The 20,302-nt window shown below is 36.0% G+C and overlaps 2 protein-coding genes across 3 annotated transcripts in view; one reads left to right on the top strand and one right to left on the bottom strand.

Annotated features, from left to right (window-relative positions):
* shot (dystonin-like protein short stop) overlaps window positions 1-20,302 on the bottom strand; it is an 888,743-nt gene that overhangs the window by 600,286 nt on the left and 268,155 nt on the right. The window lies entirely within an intron of this gene.
* On the top strand, window positions 7,852-11,235 carry LOC145980027 (uncharacterized). The gene is made up of 3 exons (XM_083112997.1): window positions 7,852-7,959; window positions 8,839-8,969; window positions 10,144-11,235. Exons 1-3 carry the CDS (start codon window positions 7,917-7,919, stop codon window positions 10,480-10,482), a joined length of 513 nt encoding a protein of 170 aa, XP_082969123.1. The 5' UTR covers window positions 7,852-7,916; the 3' UTR covers window positions 10,483-11,235.

Here is a 20,302-nt window from a genome sequence, read left to right as displayed (position 1 = left end):
GTCATTGTCTCGACTCCAAAGGCGATTATCATTAAATCAACTACAGGATTGGCAATATTTATGTTTGTTTTTAAAATAAAATGAACAGAATCGAGTATCACTTCAATGTGACAGTACACGGAGAGAACGGATTAGTTGCATTGGCAAAATATATTTGGTTCCACAATATTTCGTACGGTTAAACAAAGTTTAGTTACACCTACAAAGTGACTGTTTACATAAACCATTTGGTTTAGTTCTCTTAACAATCATACTTGTTTGAAGTTATTTTTGTCCATTGAAACAGCCATTTTGTTGTTTGACGTTCTGTTTGTATTTTGAAACAGATATTTTGTTCCTTGAACAAAAAGAACGTGATTCTCGTACTGGCAAGTGTGACAAGAAAAACATGGCGGATCTCGGAAACGAAGTATCGATTCTTTTGAAGTTGTGGGGCTTTGAAGGTCTAATTCCTACATTTGCTGGTAAGTGGAACAGTTTTAAATAGAAATCATAATATGTGAAAAACATAAATATTAATTTGCGTACAGGCGTACGAGTTGAAATGCATATTTTCGAGTCTGCCACATCGGTGTCGGTTTTGTCTCTCGTATTTTAATCTCTACTAATTAATCAAGTATGTACTATCTAATCATACAGTATAGAGAATATAATGCATTACATGTGGCGCAAGTGTGTTTTGCGTTTACATAGGCGTGGTAGCTCAGTCTGCGTAGCATCTTTACTACCATGCGGACAACATGGGTTTGATTCTCGGGCCAGGAACCTTTCCCGCCCAAGTTCATTTTGTTTTATTCAGATTTCATGATACTAAGAATGCAATTTTCGCATGGTTCGACTTTCATTTACGTCTGTTAACACATACTGCAGAGTTTTAGCGAGTACTTAAGATTTGTTCATTAGATGCTTTCGTGGTTGTTAGGCAGGTCAGGTTTGGTTCTCTTAGCATTAACATAAAGTCCCTAAATGCATGCTACTAAGCTTCCGAATTATTTCTACATTAATTCCCATTGGTCTACGATACTTACAGTCGCTTGTTAACGGAAAATACATTGTCCATGGCAAGCGTGCTTGTTTGCGTAAGGTAATTTTTAAGTTGTTTTGGTACTTGTTTACTATCCTTCGGACACATTTATTTATTTTTACATAAGAAACTACTTACCGTAATAAGTTCCTGTAGCATTGTCGAACATCGGGAAGGTGTTTTGTGTGATGTGGGAATGTTTCATAGCTGAAATTCATGTTGTTCGTTGAAAATTAATTCTCCAACGGAGAATAGCTAGCCCCATGAACCATTGGTGCGTGGATAGGTTAGTTCTGTTAGGTTAGGAAACATAGTTAAAATTTGGTGTCGTGTTAGTATCAGGATCCAGAAATTGGAAATAATTGCGAACCATTGGCGCGTGGTTAGGTTAGTTCTGTTAGGTTAGAAAACATAGTTCAAATTTCATCAAAACAACATTGATACACCTTCAGGAATGTTCCGCGAAGCAGATACGTAAGTACGAATGTCAAAAATTGACGAAACGAAAATATTAGAGGTGTCCGAAGGATAGTAAATTTTTACCGATGATGCAATTGTTTGCATTTCATTGTTACTTTAACTTAGGTGTTTATTATACACAATAAGTAAATATGGAAGTTATATGCACAGGTTATGGACCATGGTGCATGCTTAATTATTTGATGTATAAGGTGTACAGCATTTTTGACCACGATTCTTGTCACCTTGTAAGAAAGATATTCCAGGTTTGATTCCCAGTGTAGGTGCATTGCCCAGTTGTTCTAGATTGCATTTTAAATTTAGTTCAAATGCCGATTAAGTTATCTGAGCACAAAATGGGCTTAAACGACATTTTTGTGTCATTCTACTTTCAATTTACTTCATGCACTTAAAACATCAGTTCCATTAAATAATTGATGCCATGGTAGCCAACTGAGGGTTCCATATTCCAGTCCTGGTCGAGGCAGTGTTCCTTTGGGAGTGTCTGTGCATCAATTTAATCAAATAACAATTCATCGTTTTTATTGAGATTAGCCAAAAGTGATGTAAAAGAAGGAATTAGATAACTCGTTGTGATTCCTGTTTTTGATAATTGTTCATTTCTAGTATCATGTGCATAATAGAATTCTGGGTACTTGAGTATTATACCGACTACCTCATTTGCCTATGTTAAATTATATTCCCCTTGCAAACATGATTTTGTCGATCCTGAAACTAGCTAATACTCTTAACCTAACCTAACCAGGTAGTACGTATAATACTAAAGTACTGAATTCTGTTTGCAGAAATATTGGATCCCTATCTAATAGCACCCTTACCACCCTCACAGAAACCACATCATAAATATCATAAATAACCATAAATTAAAATCACTGTTGTCAACTCTTGTGTCTGTTTTATAACCTCACTTACCATTCATTTTCAAAACAATTTTGTGTTAGTGGTTAAGGTTACAAACTTTTATTCAGAACCTTTAACAATGGCAAAGGCCACTTAGGTTACATAAAGAATGGCCTCATGCTGAACCTCATTCATGCCACTTCATCCCTTCACCTTTTCATCAAGATTAATGAAATAGGAATAACCAGTGCTTATAAAAACAAACAAACCACCATACATTTGAAGAAAAAGATGGCTTCTGTTGTAACAAGAAAGAGACAGAAATGCTGTATTCTGACACAGCCCTGGATTTTCTAAATTAAACTTTCTTACTTATTCTTCCAAAATTTTGCTATATTTGTTTTCAGAGCATGAAATAGACATAGGTGCATTGTGCATGCTCACTGCAGATCATCTCAGAGAACTTATTCCAAAAATCGGCAGAAGAGCAATTTTTATGAAAAAACTTGAAGAATACAGAGAACAAGTAAAACTATCATCTACAGGGTACTTACTTGATATGCCTAAAGAGGTATGTAACCTAACTGTCATATATTTCTACACTTCAGTTTCTTGTTTCTTACTTGCTAGTCCTACAGAGGTATGTAATTTAATGTCTCATATTTCCCTCATCAAAATTGAGAACCAACTTGGTGAACTACTCCATTAACTGCTCAACACCGAGGTTTCCAATTTTGAGTCTTTACAATGTATGCATATACTTTTCACTTCTTCCATTTCATGTTAAATTTACAAGAAATGTTATGTGTGACTTTCTTTTTTGACTTAAATTTTATAACCTCGATTATGCAATACGAGTGCATGGGGGAAAGAAATATGTCAGGTTTTACCTTTCAACCCAGAACACCTGGGAATGTAGTTACAGCTTATTCTTCCCTTCATCTTGTCCATCCTTTTTGTTTAATACCATTTTTAACCTGCAGGGCATGATGCTCTGAAGGTGACCTGATGAGCTTGAAATGAATACATTTTACATTTTGAACTAGTGTTCACATATTTATTTTCATGTTGTTACTAAACTGCATGGGTATTTATAAAACGAGCATCCAAAGAGTTGTGAAGGCTAAAAATAAACAGATAAGCCTAACATGGTGATAAAAAACAACAATAATGATGAAAAGAAGGGACCATGTAAGATAAGTTATGTGATTTCCTTCTCTATTGAATCATGAATTAAAGTAAAAATTATCAGAATTATCCAAATGGTTTTTCCTTTTCATGTATAACTAAGAAGCATTAAACATTTTTTTTATGTAAACAATAAAAGTTACATATTTATTTTTACATTTTTTTTTTAATTTAGGTGCAATCTTCATCAGCTGAAACTTTGACAAATACACCAGCTGGTAGTACTATAAGTGAGAACTACATAGATGAATTTGATGTGTGCTGTGAAGATACAAGTGTAAATAATGTGAAACCTGAGGGTGGAATAGCAGAATATAGCATAGATGTACCGGAGACATCTGGAAGCATTCCAGTTAAAATACAAGAACCATTTACGTCACAAAACATTTTGGATATCTTACAAGGAAGTGGAACTGGAAGATTTGTCCTTGGGACATATGAGACAGGAAAATCACAAAATTGTAAGACCAGAGGTCTGCTCGTTGATATCATCATCAACCATTTATTACAGAATCCTAATGTGTAAGTTTTTGCTTGAAACATTCTCTCTGAGTTTTAGAACTACCCCACTAAAGTATATTTTATGAGATGCCTATTATCAGGGACAAAGCTCATTTTGCAAATTCCACTTGAACAAAAAAAAAAAGGAAAAGACGTCTGGTAAACAGTGACTAGTGTGTTTATTTAGTGAAAAGGAACATTATGCAATACCAGTAGCTTTTTTCAGTAGTTGACAAAAATATCTTGATCATTTGTGTTTGACAGAAGTGTAGTGTAGATAACTTGCACTTGCAAATGAAAATACAACAGCATCATTTAATAGCTGAAATGACTGCGGAAGACTATATTTGCATTAACCCAGTAAATTCACTTATGAAGAATACCAGATTTTTTTGTCAGGTAAAAATAGAACTGACAATAGTGAAATTTCATTGCCATAGACTCATATTTTACCTCACGTCTACAGAACTCATACCAGTGTGTAATTTATGCCCAAATTTTAGAATTTTATGCACATAAAGCATAGCCTGGACATAAATGTCACTTACACTATTTTTAATCTTGTGAAGAACTGTACCATGGATTTGGCATTGTTTATTATGAGCATTCTTATATTTAGGCGTAAGTACTATTACAATGACAGCCAGCCTCCCTGATGGCACAATGGTAGCGTCGTTGCCTTGTAATCAAGAGGACACTGGTTCGATACCCGGTGGGGCACATATCGGTTCAGATCCGACTTTAAACTGTAGGTCCAGTCCCAATTAGCCTTACTGTGCATAAAGTGGACTTAAAAAAGACCAACTCAATCTACAATGACAGCCATTTAACCTGTTCCCATTTCTTTATTGTCAGTTCAGCAGAGTTACTTTTCTTCTTGCAGCAAGGTTACTGGATGCTGGCTTATTATTTTTTTATTAGTTATGTAAAGATACATCATGTAAATATTCATGAGATGACTACTCGGAGCATGATAACAGCTTTGGTCACCATGATATTCATTACCAAAGATAGATATCCAAAGAAGAATCTAATTAATAGTAGTGTTATGAGTGTACTTTTGGTGGAACGTAAGAAAAACATGACTATCGTGTACCGATTGCCTATAGTATTAACTAGAACAGGTCAAGTATCAAACAAAATAAACACATACATGATTATTTTTCGGACTTTTAGTGTACAGAAATGAACACACACACACACAAGTGCTTTGAAAGGTATGACGAAAGGAAAGTAATGATGAGTACAATGTGCATTTAAATGTCTGTACATGTTTTTGTTTGATTATGATACTACAGGAATTCTAACTTCCTAAAATTCGATCTGACAAACAAATATTACAGAACAGAAGTAAAATAACTCCACATTTTATTAATGAACAAGTTTTAGTATTGCCTCAAACTTTTAATTATGTAGAAATATAATTAAACCATTGCTACAGAGGGGAGATACCACATTCTTATCTCATCTCTAATTTTGTATTTTGCAGACGCCTGCGAAATGACCAATTTGAAAGTATAGCAGAAAGTATAGTGTCTATATTCCAGACAGAAAGTGTTTCAGTTTATTATATTCCTCCAGTTAAAAAGAGAGATAGCAGAGTGAACAAATCCTGTATATCAAAGGGAAAGTTGGTGGACAAATACAGAAATAAATGTCGAGAATTGAGAAGTGTTGGGATTCTAGGCAGTGTATCCAGGACAATAGGCCTATCAGAAAAATCAGCAATTGATGTGGATACTACTATTTCAGGTAATTTCATAAATTTTGTCTGAATTATGATATTTAATGTGTGTTTTTCATCAACTTAAAAATTTTCCATTTCTTTATCCTTTTTATTTGTTTAACAGTGTAAATGTTCTCTAAAACCCATTGTACCATTTTACAAAGATTTGCGATAACAAATCTGTTACATGTAGTCACCTATTTTCTGCAGAGTAAGGCAGATTTAATTTTTAGTAAATGGGGACATACATATTAATTTTTGAAGTTCTTGAAAGGTTCTTAAAAGAACCCTTGATTTGACTTAAAGTAGTATGAAATAGAGTTAAATGTGCTGTTATTCATTGATATGTTCCATTTGTAATGAAATTATAACATGGACGAAAAATGAAATGAAGAGTGCAAATCAAAGTCTTATAGGGCATGGTGGGAATGCCATCACATTGTAATCTGGTTCAATTCCCAGATAAGGCACAGTGCACTGGCAATAGCATTATGAGATTGTAATTTTTTCAGTTCTTATAGTTTTCTCATTACTGTGATTGATATTATACATAATTTACATTATTTTCATTATTATGTGTATCATTATGGAAGTTCAGAAATTTATCGGAGTGGAAACTATTGTGTAATATTTCCATATTCTCTGTTTATCTTAAAGACGAACAAGAAAACAGCAAGTCCTGGCTGGCAAATAGTTGCGAACCATGGCCAGAAGTACTAAAACATTGGAAGAATACTTGGAGCATGAGGCAGGAACAGAATCTGAAAAGTGATGGAAGCACAGTGCAACATTTTATAAAGGATTGGCCAGTACTACAGCACAGCTTGGGATATACATTGGTAAGCACACATCTCATTTCTTAATAAATGAATAAGTTGAAAGATTTGTAAAAATTGGAAGTGTTCAATGCTTTGTACAAATTAAACATTTGTGCTTTTTATTGTCCCATTTTTTGTTATATTATTTGGGTGCCACACACATCTATCTTTCCCAGGAGCTTCGTTTTCATATTTTCTGCTGGTGTAATACAGTTCCAGTGCTGTTTATATATATTAGGATAATTTGTGACTATATTTTTTATAATTTATCGTAATGATGTTATCGTATTGGTAAAATATGTCTACAGTACATATTCTCTCATAGGGGTTTGTAGGTAAGGAAAAGTTACATGTGCATATTGCATTGTGCCATGAAGGCACATTTAGGGGATGTGGGGGTTAGGGCCCTACAAAGTGGTGACGATTAGCCATTTTTGCTCCAGTATTAGGGCCTCGTAATGCTAAGCCTCGTCAACTAAAAAGTAGTAAACTCTCCTTGCCCCCCTCCACCCAAGTTTTAAAGGTGATGTGATCAGCACCATGCTGTGGCCACCTTTACTTCCCAGGGTTACCCCAGGTACCTATTTATATTCGGCTGAGTGAACCCCAGAGTCACTTTATGCAGGGACAAGGCCAAAAGATCTCTGATCTTACATCACCCACCCCAGGAATCGAACCTGGGTCTCTGATGTAGCAGTAAAATGCCATAAGACCACTGTGACTCCAGTTCTCTCACTAATAGCATATAGGTTGTAACTTTGTAGTTATGGGATGAATGTATGAGACAAGGAAGGCAGTGTATCCCAGAATATTAGGAAGTGGCTCTATGTTTTTGTTGTTTCTTTTTTTTTTTCTTTTTTTTTTTTGCTGTGGTGGAAATGAAGAAAAGATAAAGAAACAATCATATATCGGAAGAGACTGGGTGACGAGGGTCAGTTTTCTTACTGCCTTAATGCAACTAACATGATTTCAAAAGGTATATGTGGGCAGTATGATTAATATCCTCCTAACCATTCACATTAAAAGACTTGAGACACTGTAAGATATTTACATTCACTTGATGTAAAAAATCCTGGTCATGGTGTATTGTCGATTTCACAATATGGGATAGAAGCACAGGACAAAGCTGTATAGAAATAAATACATCTACTTTTGTTCTGTCTTTTGATTGCTACTTATGTATATTACTACTTCTTTTTTTTTTTTTTTTGTCTTTATATAGATAGAATCAGACTTTGAACAGGCACATCCAGAAAGTGTAATTGAACTTCTGACACAATGGGAAACTTTTTTCCAGAATTTAAGATCCTTAAAAAGTGGCTCAACAGATGTCAATTATATGAAACTAGTGTCGTTGTTAGATGGTGCTAATTTAAGTGATGGTAAGTTCAGAGTTTCATCATATTTCACCTGTATGATAAGAATGAAAAGAAAGAAATTAATCATTTCAAAAGCTAGGCATGAATACTTTATCAAATTCTAATTGGAGAAGGAATGGACGTATTTCATTATATACACTGTTGGTTGTTATTAATCTTAAAATTTTTAAAGAAAATATAAGTGAAAACGAAACGGATTAAAAGTTGTTGGAAGTGTTTTTGATTTTCTTGCAATATACACCATTACAATTTACTCATTTACACCGATGTACTTGTCTTGCAAGATTGCCTCTTTAAAAGAACCCTTGACTTTACTTAATGTAGTATGGCATAAAGATAAATGTGCTCTTATTCACGATAGGTTAAATTTTTCGATGGCGCAGTGGTAGTGCCATCGCCTTGTAATCAAGAGGTCCCGGGTTCGATACCCGGTGGAACCATACAGTGGTTCGGATCCCACTTTAAACTGTAGGTCCAGTCCCGATTAGCTTTCTGTACATAAAGTGGACTTAAACACCAACTCAACTCAACGTTCAATTTTTAATTAAACTATAACATGTTACCATTGCTTTTGAAGAGATAGTGTTTAGTTCTTCATAAATCATATACCATATTTCTAGAAAGTGCTCAGGAGTCAGAAGTTTAGTGGACTGCTGTTTATCCATAATTATATAAATATTTCAAATAGAAGCATGCAGGTTATATTATTCAATTAATTCAGTAACATATTCTGCCTGCATGCTTCCAGTAGGTCTAGATAATATTAAGTATTTTTGTTAATGGATAATATTTTCCTTTGAAACATTTTCAAATTTTGCATTGAGAAAATGTTGAGGATGTGTAATCAATTACCTAAGTACCCTATTGGAACTATAATTTCAGATTCAAAGCATACAGTGCAAATCATGTTGCTTCCTTATATGCAACCACCTCCAGGGAGAATCAGGAGTGTGAGAAAGCAATGGAAACCATCCATCCTGGAAAGCCAGGAAGGAATTATATGTCATGCAAAGGTATTTTTGTTCACAATTCTTTCCATATAGATAATGTAGTCTCAGTTAGGGGTATTGGTGTAAAGAACTCATAGCATTGGAGTAGACAGCCATATAGTAGCTTGATAACTACATGGCCTCTGCTTGGCTGACTCACTACTCAAGGTGGTGTTCCAGGTTCAAATTTTAATATAATGCTTGACAATTAGCAGATCTCCCACGTAACTGATGCAAGCCAAGTGGGAGGCAAACATTTTTGGTGTTGATTCAGCATTGTGATGTCAATAGGAAATCTACATCGTAAGAAATAGAGCTCTGATTTAAAAAAGACAGATAACAGAGGGAGTGAGATTCGATGCAATGGGCTGCTGTTTCACAGAGTTGGAAGCTCGGAATGTGTACTTAGTGTGAAAATTTATTTTCACGTGAATGGTATCTTATATCATTACCAGTCACCATAATGCGTAAGATAAATATCCACATATTTTTTGCATTCCTTTTAACAATTACACACACACACAGACACATATACAGAAGGAAGAGAGAGACAGAGAGGAAGTAATCTAGACTTCAGTGTCACACTTGTGGAATGTAGTGTTCACTTTTAGAAAATTTTAAATACGGCATCACAAATATATTCAACTTTCCATTTTATAACTTAGTATTACAGGTATTCTTATATTTTTGAGGGGAGGGGGTGTCTCCAAGCATCACGACAAAAAAATGTTCATTTACTTGTAATAACTGTTAAGTTATGAAAAGGAAACCACAATGCAAGCAATATGTACAGCAGGATGCATAAGTATTCCCAAGCAAATGGTCCCAGAACGTGTTTATTCTCTTTTTCAGTGATTGAAACAAAATACCAAACGAGCTGCTAACAACTTCTACACCAGCATACATTCACAGCCAGTCCGTAAAAACACGTCGGATGCAAGAGAAAAATGAATGGAAATAGTCATGGGTGATTTGCCAAGGAATACTTATGCATCCCACTGTATGTACAATATGTGTAAATTGATAACAGTTATCTTGAAAATACATTCTGCAGCAAATATTTCCTTACATGTAAGTCTTGAATGTTTTCTTTATATTTATTTCAACATGTTTGAGGGTCATAGAATTTTGTAATTCTGATTGAACTGACCAACCAACCGGCTATGTGTATTTATTGTATTTTTTCTTTCTGTATTAGATTCCTGGAGACATTAACAGACTGAAATACAACAAGGTGCAAAAAATGCAGAATATAGGCCTCACAGTGCAGCCTTACATAATTGTAGTTGGGCCATCAGTGACTGAAATTCAGAGTTGTTATGTAAATATTGACAGCACATTGTACAAGATGACTTCAGTTTTGAAGAGCTTGGATATATGTTTTAAGGCTTTTCATGTTCTCAATGCATCATATCCTCCAGAATCAGAACATATCTGGTTACTTATTCAGCTGGCAATCTATCACATAACAACAAAATGGGATTCAAAAATTCCAAGAGTGTTTGAAGCACTCAGTGCTCTCCAGTGCATTCAGTGAAGGTGCAGTTTGCTGAGAAAGAGAAACTAATTTTGATCTTAACAAATAAAAGTATTCAATATGTTGTGTAATATGTAATGAAAGTGTAATATGTAATGAAAGTGTAATATGTAGTGATAGTGTAAAATGTAGTGTAAATATGTGTAAGTGCATTATAGTTGATTCTTCCATGTAATATTCTTGCACATCAATATGTTTACTTGCTATAGGTGCAAAAAAACTTTGGGTACTCCTAAATTGCTTCTTTGGCACGTAAGTTACAAGCATTCTGGCACTTATTTGACTGCCTATCATTGTGGTCAAGGAACTTGTCAAAGAAGTTTCCAAAATGCATACACGTTTCGGAGACATCTAGAAACTAAACATTGTAGAAATAATGTTGCAGTTACTTATACTATGCCACAGATATCTGGGACAGTGTGTCAAGAATTTCCTGCAGCTAGCAGTGGTCCTAAAAGTACAAGCACCAATGTAAATTCACTGAAGTCTGTACCTATTAACAGGTTTGTAAATTCATTGCATGCTTCTGCTGTATCGTTTATTGCTAAACTATACAGTAATTCCAGCTACACAAGAAACCAAGTTCAGGAAACAATAGAATATTGTACAGATTTTTTACGCTACGGGTTACTTGACTTTCTGACTTGTAAAATTGAGCCTCTTCTGGTTGATAAATCAAATGAGACAACGGAAGATATGAGATGTTTATTGCGATCTGTGATGGATCCTTTTGATAAATTACATACAGAACATCTCAGGTTCAAATATTTTATAGAATCAAAATTTCTCATTAAACCTAGGCAGTTTAAAATCGGCGAATCTATCTGTAACAAAAGAAAATGTGGCCAAGTAGTTTTGGATATTGAGCATCACTATGGACAGTTCATTTCCATGAGTAAAGTGTTAAAAATCTTTTTGGAATTACCAGGGGTCTTAGACGATATATTTAAAAATATGTATACCCTCTCAGATTGCGAGGAACCTATAACACATTACATACAAGGTCAATTCTGGAGGCAGAGGGAGAAACAATATGAATATGAAATTCTATTGTTTTTATATTTTGATGATTTTGAAGTAGATAACCCATTGAGCGGTCACGCTGGTAAAAATAAGTTAGGCGCAGTGTATTATATAGTGGGTGGATTATCTGCAGAGTATTTGTCAACATTAGAAAATATTTTCTTGGCTTTGCTGTTTCACAGTGTAGATAGGAGTACTTTTGGCAATGAGTCTGTATTCAAGGAGCTAAAAAAAGAGCTTGTGTCATTGGAAATTCATGGGTTAACAGTTAATCACAATGGATTAGAAAAGCAGTTGCATTTTAAGGTAAGTTTGATACTAGGAGATAATCTTGGCATGAATTCTATTTTTGGGTTCATTGAGAACTTCTCAGGAAATTTTCCCTGTAGATTCTGCAAAGCGCACAAGAATTTGATACAGCAACTTGAAACCGAAAAAGCAGAGTTGATGAGAAATGAACAGAATTATGAAGCTGATGTTTTAGTAAACAATTATACCGAAACAGGAATTAAAGAAGAATGCATATGGAATACACTTCCTGGTTTTCATGTCACAAAGAATGCTGCTGTGGATATCATGCATGACATTCTTGAAGGGATTTGTAGGTATGATATGGCTAGAATAGTAAAAAAAATAATTGAAAATAAGTACTGTACATTAGAAACTCTTAATGATAGGCTAAAATTCTTTGATTACGGCTTATCTGAAACAAGTAATATACCACCAAAGATTACGATGGAACATCTGAAGAAGGGTCAAATTATGTACTCAGCTTCTGAAATGCTTTGTTTTGTGCGTTATTTTGGTCTGTTGATAGGTGATCTTGTGCCTTCGGATAATGATTTTTGGTGTTTATATGTTGTACTTGCAGAAATTGTAGAAATTGTAACATCTCGAACTTACCAAAGTAGCATTTGCATATTGTTGGAGGCACTAATAGCTGAGCATAATTTTCTGTACAAAGAATTGTTCAAGGAGAATCTCAAGCCAAAGCACCATTTTCTTACCCACTATGTTTCTTAATTTCATATATGTATCAATGTAAATTAATTATAGTTCAGTTATTTTCTAAAGTAATTTTGTACAACTACTGTAACATTAATGAAAATGTCCTCAGTAGTAAATTTTGTGTACTTGTGCACTGGACTTGTACCATTAAAAGAGTATCATAATTTGATTTCTTTAATTTCCATTTTCTTTTACATTCATTGAATATTTTTCTATGTGTTAAAAATAAACTGGTGCCTCGCGTAACAAACATCCTACATAACAAACATCAGCACGAGATGGAAAATGTCCCACATTGCAAACTGTGCATCAATATAATCACACATGATTAACCCATCAGCAGATGTAGGTCATTATCTTGCATGAGAAGCATGTGGGGTACTCTATTTCATCTACTAGCAGCGACCAGGCTATATAATTCGTTACAAACGATTGTTGTAAATACACTAAAAAGGAGACCGATCAAAACATGAAATAATAATGAATTAGATATTTGTACTAGCATATATACTGTTATGTGTGTACTTTTTATAACTATTGTGTGTACAATATTTTCTATAACTTCTAAATTAAACAATCCTAGCATTGAAGGTATTTTGATATTCCCAGCATTATTTTTTTTGCTTTTGCAATGTTCAGAGATTTTTTTTTGACCTGGCTTGGGAATAGATTAAAATTATTGCTATGTACTCTCTCCTGGGAATCTTTTGGGCTAGACAGTGTATATCGGCAGAGAAGGGGACAAAGTGAACAGGTGGAAAAAAAAAGCAGTACACGCTGCTGCAAAGGCTGGCAACTGAAGTCACTATCCCCAACCATGCAATTCCATTGCCTGTCACATTGGTGGAGCCCTCTCAAGTCACCATTTGTGCAGAGACTTGTTTTTATTTGCTCACTCCTGAGATTCCCGGAACAGAGTATAGTGACCTGTGAGAAACAGTGTTCTGCTCAATGAACATCCTGGAACAGATTTTGTTCATTATTCGAGACACCAGTTTGTTTGTGTGTGGATATGTATATGAGTGCAAGATGAAATAGGTCTCTGAACTGAAGTCACTTTGCCATGTTTTTCACAACCAGCTGATTTGGTATTTGATGCTGCTGCACTATAACCTAGCCATTCTTAATTGTTTTTTTAAATTCCTCATACTGAAGTGTTTATTATTACGTTAAGGTGGTATTTTTTTTCAATGTCACTGCACAGAAATTGAGTAGACCACATACATTTTGTAGCTAGAGTGAAATATGCCATAAAACATGATGCAAAAAATTATAGTGAGATTGCAATGTGTCATTGATTGATTGATTTGTTGTTTTAAGTCCACTTTATGCACAGCCTGGCTAATCGGTACTGGACCTACAGTTCAAAGTGGGATACGAACCACTATGTGCCTCCACCGGGTAATGAACCTGGGACCCCTTGATTACAAGGTGACGACGCTACCACTGTGCCACAGGCCCGCAATGTGTCATTGCAACATATACAAGACAGTACCTCAAAATATAGTTCCCCTTTTTTCGCTAAGTGCATAGCATTAGTGTCGATTTTTTACATCCATGGTAACCTGTGGTAACATGATGATTCAGTTTGTAGGACGTCCAACTACCATACAAGATACCTCGTTCTGATGATCATATCTGTTTCTATCGGATAAAAAAAAAGAGAGGAAATTTTTCGTCTGTCCTAGTAGAAGTAGCTGTGGCACTCATCTGGCCTCACATCAGTGGGTGTAGGGATGTGCAAAGGGGGCTATAGCACGGTTCTGATCATCTCCACTTTCAAATATGGAAAAGAAATATATGCTTCCATGCCCCCATCGCATCTGCATATAATAACAGGGAATATCTTTCCAAGGATGGAAATAAAGACTTGTAAGGGAGGGAGGATAACTTAATTTAGACCCATACATCATACATGCATGAGCGTAACTTGGGACTTGTATGAACTTGAGGCTTAACTTTTGGGGGCCAGAGTCGAAAAGTTCTTCATCCCATAAAAATAGTGTCCAGGATTATTTGCTAAATAATTGTTATATTTGCATAATTATAAATATATCGTATTATTTATTACTTACCTTCTCAGGTCTTAGGATGATGTTAAAAGTATCCTTAACTTGTAAATGTTAACAAACCTGAAACTTTTAGGAGGGCAAGCACCCCCCCCCCCTTGCCCCACCAAGTTACACCAATGCATACATGTGTGTGTGTGAGAGAGTGGTATACATATTATGTAAAAAAAATATATATAACAAATGAATTTCACAATAGTATATATTAAAAAAATAGAGTGTGAAATCCTTTTAAACAGGGGGACAATTCCCCCCACCACAACAATTTTGTCCTACAAAAATCCAGTTGGTAAAGGAATTTGTTTGCTTCTTTACAAATACCGCATTTTTTTTTATATGAAATATATACCTAAGTATATGCATCTATACTACAGGGTGGCTCAATAAGTCACTTAACACCCTCAGTACAAGGCCACTGCGGTATGGAATTTGAAATTGGCGATGACCAATCGTTATCTGGCCAAGGGGGAACCACATTGACGCCACCCACACGGTCGGCGGCCATCTTGATGTCCGCCATCTTGAATTCAACTTCAGAATTTTAAATGGGAAGGGGGTCGTGCGACATATCTAAATGGGCTAGAATTTCACGAGAAATGCAATGGTGAAGGTTTTTTCGACGTATCTTTAACCAGTAAAAAGTTATGACTGAATTTTTGTACCAATTTGCTCCTTTTCGAGGTGTTAGAAAAATGCCTTAAAATTTGTTTAGCGCTTCGGTAATGCATCGAGATCAAAGTGACGTCTATGGAGAGACGTTCGCATGCCATTGCACATTATTTTAATCGGATACATCCATGAAGAGCTGTGCATTTTGAATGGTTGTCGCGAACAATTTACAGTATGACGCTTACATTGAATTAAAAGTCCTTCACAGTGACAAGGCTAATGTTTATGTTCATAAGGAAGTTCATAAACAGAATATGTGACCCTTGTCATCTGATAACTAACTTTGGACAAAAACTGGTTCATAACGTTCCCATAAGTGTTCTGGTGTTCTTCCCTATTGAAAAAACTCTGTAAAAAGTACCTTCTTCCATAGGCAAGGATGAAAAAAACTGTTTATTTAACAAATCCAAGTAGCCCTAAGCATTTAAGGTTCCGTTGATGGAAAATTGACTAACCAATCGTGTTCCACACAGCACGCCACACCATTAACTTACCAACACTAACCATTCAACTTTGATCTGTCGAAAATGGGTTATCAGATAAAAATCATCGAATATTCTGTTTATGAACTTCCTTGTGAACATAAACATTAGCCTCGTCACTGTGAAGGACTTTTAATTCAATGTAAGCGTCACACTGTAAATTGTTCGCGACAACCATTCAAAATGCACAGATCTTCATGGATGTATCCGATTAAAATAATGTGCAATGGCATGCGAACGTCTCTCCATAGACGTCACTTTGATCTCGATGCATTACCTATGCGCTAAACAAATTTTAAGGCATTTTTCTAACACCTCGAAAAGGAGCAAATTGGTACAAGAATTCACTCATAACTTTTTACTGGTTAAAGATACGTCGAAAAAACCTTCACCATTGCATTTCTCGTGAAATTCTAGCCTATTTTGATATGTCGCACGACCCCCTTCCCATTTAAAATTCTGAAGTTGAATTCAAGATGGCGGACATCAAGATGGCCGCCGACCGTGTGGGTGGCGTCAATGTGGTTCCCCCTTGGCCTGATAACGATTGGTCATCACCATTTCCATGTTGCGCGCTGCAGTGGCCTTGTACTGAGGGTGTTAAGTGACTTATTGAGCCACCCTGTATAATCAGGTACTTACATTATATATTTATATTATATATACCTGATATATATTTAATCAGGTATTTATATTACATACATAAATAAATCCTTTATTTTTAAAGAAGCCAACCAATTTCTTTACCAACTGGATTTTTTTAGGAGAAAATTGTTGGTGGGGGAAATTCCCCCCTGTCCCCCCGGGGATTTCATACTTTTTAATAATCATAATTCCAACAAAAGATCCTTTACTGCCAACAAATTGATGTGGTTGATGGTACCAAACATTTTGCTCAGAGAACTACATCCAATTAGATACAACAAACAGAAGATTTGGTTGGATGAACAAATTTAAGTCAACCAAATAATTTTGTACTCTGAACCTTCACGTTTTGCTCGCGTATAACAAACAAGGGATTTGGTTGCTGTAACTAGGATTTGTTCCAGCCAACCAGACTTTTTTCTCAGTGTAATACTATAGTAAATACGAGTCATTCCATGCCAAATCAAAACAGATGTGCAATTTCCAACCTGACCATCTCCGATTTTCATGAAATTTGGGGAGTTGAAACTATGAATGGAACTTAGTAACTATGGAAATTTTTAGTTTCGTACGTCTTGTAATTGTTAAATTATTCAAGGTCAAAGTTAGCAGAAATTGCCCTTTTTGAGCCCGCTTAGCTATACTAAATCTGCTGTAACTCCGCCCCTATTTCGCCTAGGAAGCTCAAATAAAGCTTATTGTACAGGGAATTGAACAAGCTTTCCAGTGATATATAACGAAGGTTTTTCCAACTATATTTAACTTCGTCACTTTATTTCTCGTGAAATTCTAGCCTGATTTGATATATCACATCACCCCTTTCCTTTGAAATTTTTGCGTTGAATTCAAAATGGCAGTCAACATTATGCCAGACCTGCGCTTGACACACACGGCTAGGGATCTCCCTGTGCCTAACCTATTTCTTTCATGACCAATTATACCCAGGATAACTCCTTTACATTTTGTAGGGGGTGTTAAAGGACTTTTGACTCGTCATAGTTCACGTAATGAGGCTTTTATCAGTCACATAGTTACACATATTATTTTGTATCTTCTGATCCCATTGCAGTCTCAGAATGATTTTTTGATATGTTTTAGAGTATGGCATGAGGGACCAAATATATTTTTTTCACGATTTTTGGTGGTGACATGTTTTGAGATATTCAAGGTCAAAAGGTCAAGGTCACGTGACAAAATTACATTTTTATCCAATGGTAGGCTTGTTATATATCACTGGAAAGCTTGTTCAATTCCCTGTACAATAAGCTTTATTTGAGCTTCCTAGACGAAATAGGGGCGGAGTTACAGCAGATTTAGTATAGCTAAGCGGGCTCAAAAAGGGCAATTTCTGCTAGCTTTGACCTTGAATAATTTAACAATTACAAGACGCACGAAACTAAAAATTTGCATAGTTACTAAGTTCCATTCATAGTTTGAACTCCCCATATTTCATGAAAATCTGAGATGGTCAGGTTGTGGGCTGTGTTGATTTCATATGGAATGACTCATAAGTAAAATCCGCTCTGGTAATTTCAGCCCATAATCATCTATTATTTTCATGTATTAGTAATATAGACTAAACTACATTTGAACCTGAAGATGATGACTATGATCACTTAAGTTTCAATTTCACTGCGTCTATCAGTTCACGATCCATATTTCAGGCCCCGCTACCACAGACAATTACGATTATACGTTTACTACTGGGCTTCGAACGTATGCCGCCCGCTTTGCCTGTTCGAGTGTTATTCGCTCGAGCGAAGAAGCTCTCAATTCCGTACGCTATCTAGCGTCATCGGTGCGAACTATTAGACTCTCGAGCAAAAAAGCGTTCGATGCAGCACTCTAACGCCTGTTTTAGCAACTCTGTTTTCAGAAAGATCGCATTTTATTGTGAATGTAACAAAATACATTGCCAACAATGTACGTAAGTGCTACACAAAACTGTTCCATCCACATACTACACTGCTGGACAAAAAAACTGACACCTTAATATTTGACATCTGAATTGCAATTACTAAAAAAAGTAAAAAGTACCCTTGCCTTTGAAAATCCTAGGCACGCCACTAAGTCGTTAATTTTAATTTGTTTTCTGTTGAATATATTCAAGTTTTCTTATTTCCAATACTTTCTGCAACATTTAGTTAGCCTTCGAATCAGAATTTATGCGTTATCACAAAAAATGCAAGTGTCCGGTTTATTTTGTCCAGCAGTGTAAAAGTGTTTGAAAGACTTGTACATAAAAAAAGGGCATGTGTTTCGAACGTTTAAAACCAGTTGTTCTAAAAACTTTTGTTTTAAACATGCCAACCCTGATTCAACCGCTTTAAAGTACCAGCCCTAAGATAAAAGCCTAGAGGCAGAAAGACATGACGTCACAGCAGGTGAACAAACATAATCACACGAGAAGCCGCATCCCCTCCCCCCCAAAAAAGGATGCAAGAAATATAAAGAGACTTGAGTATGCCCAGAGGACGGAAACCACATTCCTGGCAACACTGAGGAGATTCTCACAATGAACGCGCCCTAGGGACCCACGTGCGAAAAATTATGTCGATCGGGGAGAGGGGAGGAGGAATCCGAAATTTTCATATCTTTCTTCATATTTCAGTGTACCCAATTATTCCGTTCCTTACTTTTTGAGGGAGCGGTTAATCTAACATCTTTCATTCAACAACTCGTCGCCCTCCGTGTCGTGGTTGTAAGCACACCGCGCTACCAACACCATTGGTTCCGGGTTCGAATGGGTGTTCTTTGAGAGTGTCCCTTCATCAATTTCATCTTATCTTCATCATTCATCTTCGCAATTAAAAAGTGAGAAGAGCGAAGTTTTCTGCAACCTTTTACTAATCGCGACGTTGAGAATGAATGACCATATGATGAAATTGTTGAAGGGACACTCACGAAGAACAATCATGCTCATGCCGTGATTCCAACCCGGGACTCCTGGAGTCGCACGGGCAACAGACAACAGAATTTAATCCGTACCGTACCGTACCACTGTGCCTCCACCGGGTATCGAACCCGAGACTCCTTGATTTCAAGGTGAGGACCTTACCACTACGCCATCGTGGCTTACATGCGGATATTACCTTCGAAGGAGAATCCGTGGCGCTAGTGTCGCCTCGTTATTTCCTAATTGCTTCAACAGTGGTGCCAGGTCCAAGGCCGACGATAATTCAATGAGCAGCATTATGTAACACACTGACTATGCGATATGCGTGGCCTCATACATTAAACATGCGTGTGGAGGTGGTAGGAGTGTACAGATGCTGCTTTTGACTTAATGTCTAGCAGTTTAGTTGCAGCGTAACGAATGCCTAAGCGAGTCATTCAGGGACGGCGCCAGAAATTTTCGACCGGGTGGGTAGAAGCTCCATATTGATAAATTAGGGTGGGCAGTATAAATGTAAGACCATATAGTATATATGTGTATGTAAGACGTATGTATCCCCCTCTCTCTTACACTCCCGATTTTCCTCTTTCTTTTCCCACTCCTTTTCTTGTTTTCCTCTTTATTCTTTTCTAATCTATTCTCGCATCTTGTTCCATTTTCATTAGCTTTGTCTCTGATTGACACAATTATTTCAAGGAAGTGTTTACCCATGCGTAGCCATACATTTTAATCACAATCTTTCATGCACGTTAATACAGTGAAATATATGTGAATTAGATTTAAGCTTGTGTTGCAAAATACAAGGCAGATACTTGATTTTACGTATTCGGCGGCAATGATAGAAAGTGCGATGGTAGAGAATCGTGAAGTTTCTCGTAATTTAAATACATGTTCCTGAGCATAGTATTTTCATCGTATGAGTTTTTGACTGAGTTTTCTTACTCCTTGGGGGTCACTTTTCTTAGCTTACAAGGTTTGTACAACTGACAAATCTTTCTTTATTTCTTTTTACAGAGCATTCCCTGACA

This window comes from Lepisma saccharinum, chromosome 27 (assembly GCF_977018435.1).
Source record: "Lepisma saccharinum chromosome 27, izLepSacc3.1, whole genome shotgun sequence".
Lineage (NCBI taxonomy): Eukaryota > Metazoa > Arthropoda > Insecta > Zygentoma > Lepismatidae > Lepisma > Lepisma saccharinum.
Note: the sequence above shows the minus strand (reverse complement) of the source record. Positions and strands in the feature narration are given on the sequence as shown.

Bases quoted from the DNA above. Each gene is read 5' to 3' on its own strand.
- LOC145980027 (XM_083112997.1), top strand. From the start codon at position 7,917: ATGAAACTAGTGTCGTTGTTAGATGGTGCTAATTTAAGTGATG. The intron at 7,960-8,838 runs GTAAGTTCAGAG...CTATAATTTCAG, and splicing joins TGGTGCTAATTTAAGTGATG to ATTCAAAGCATACAGTGCAA. The intron at 8,970-10,143 runs GTATTTTTGTTC...TTTCTGTATTAG, and splicing joins GAATTATATGTCATGCAAAG to ATTCCTGGAGACATTAACAG.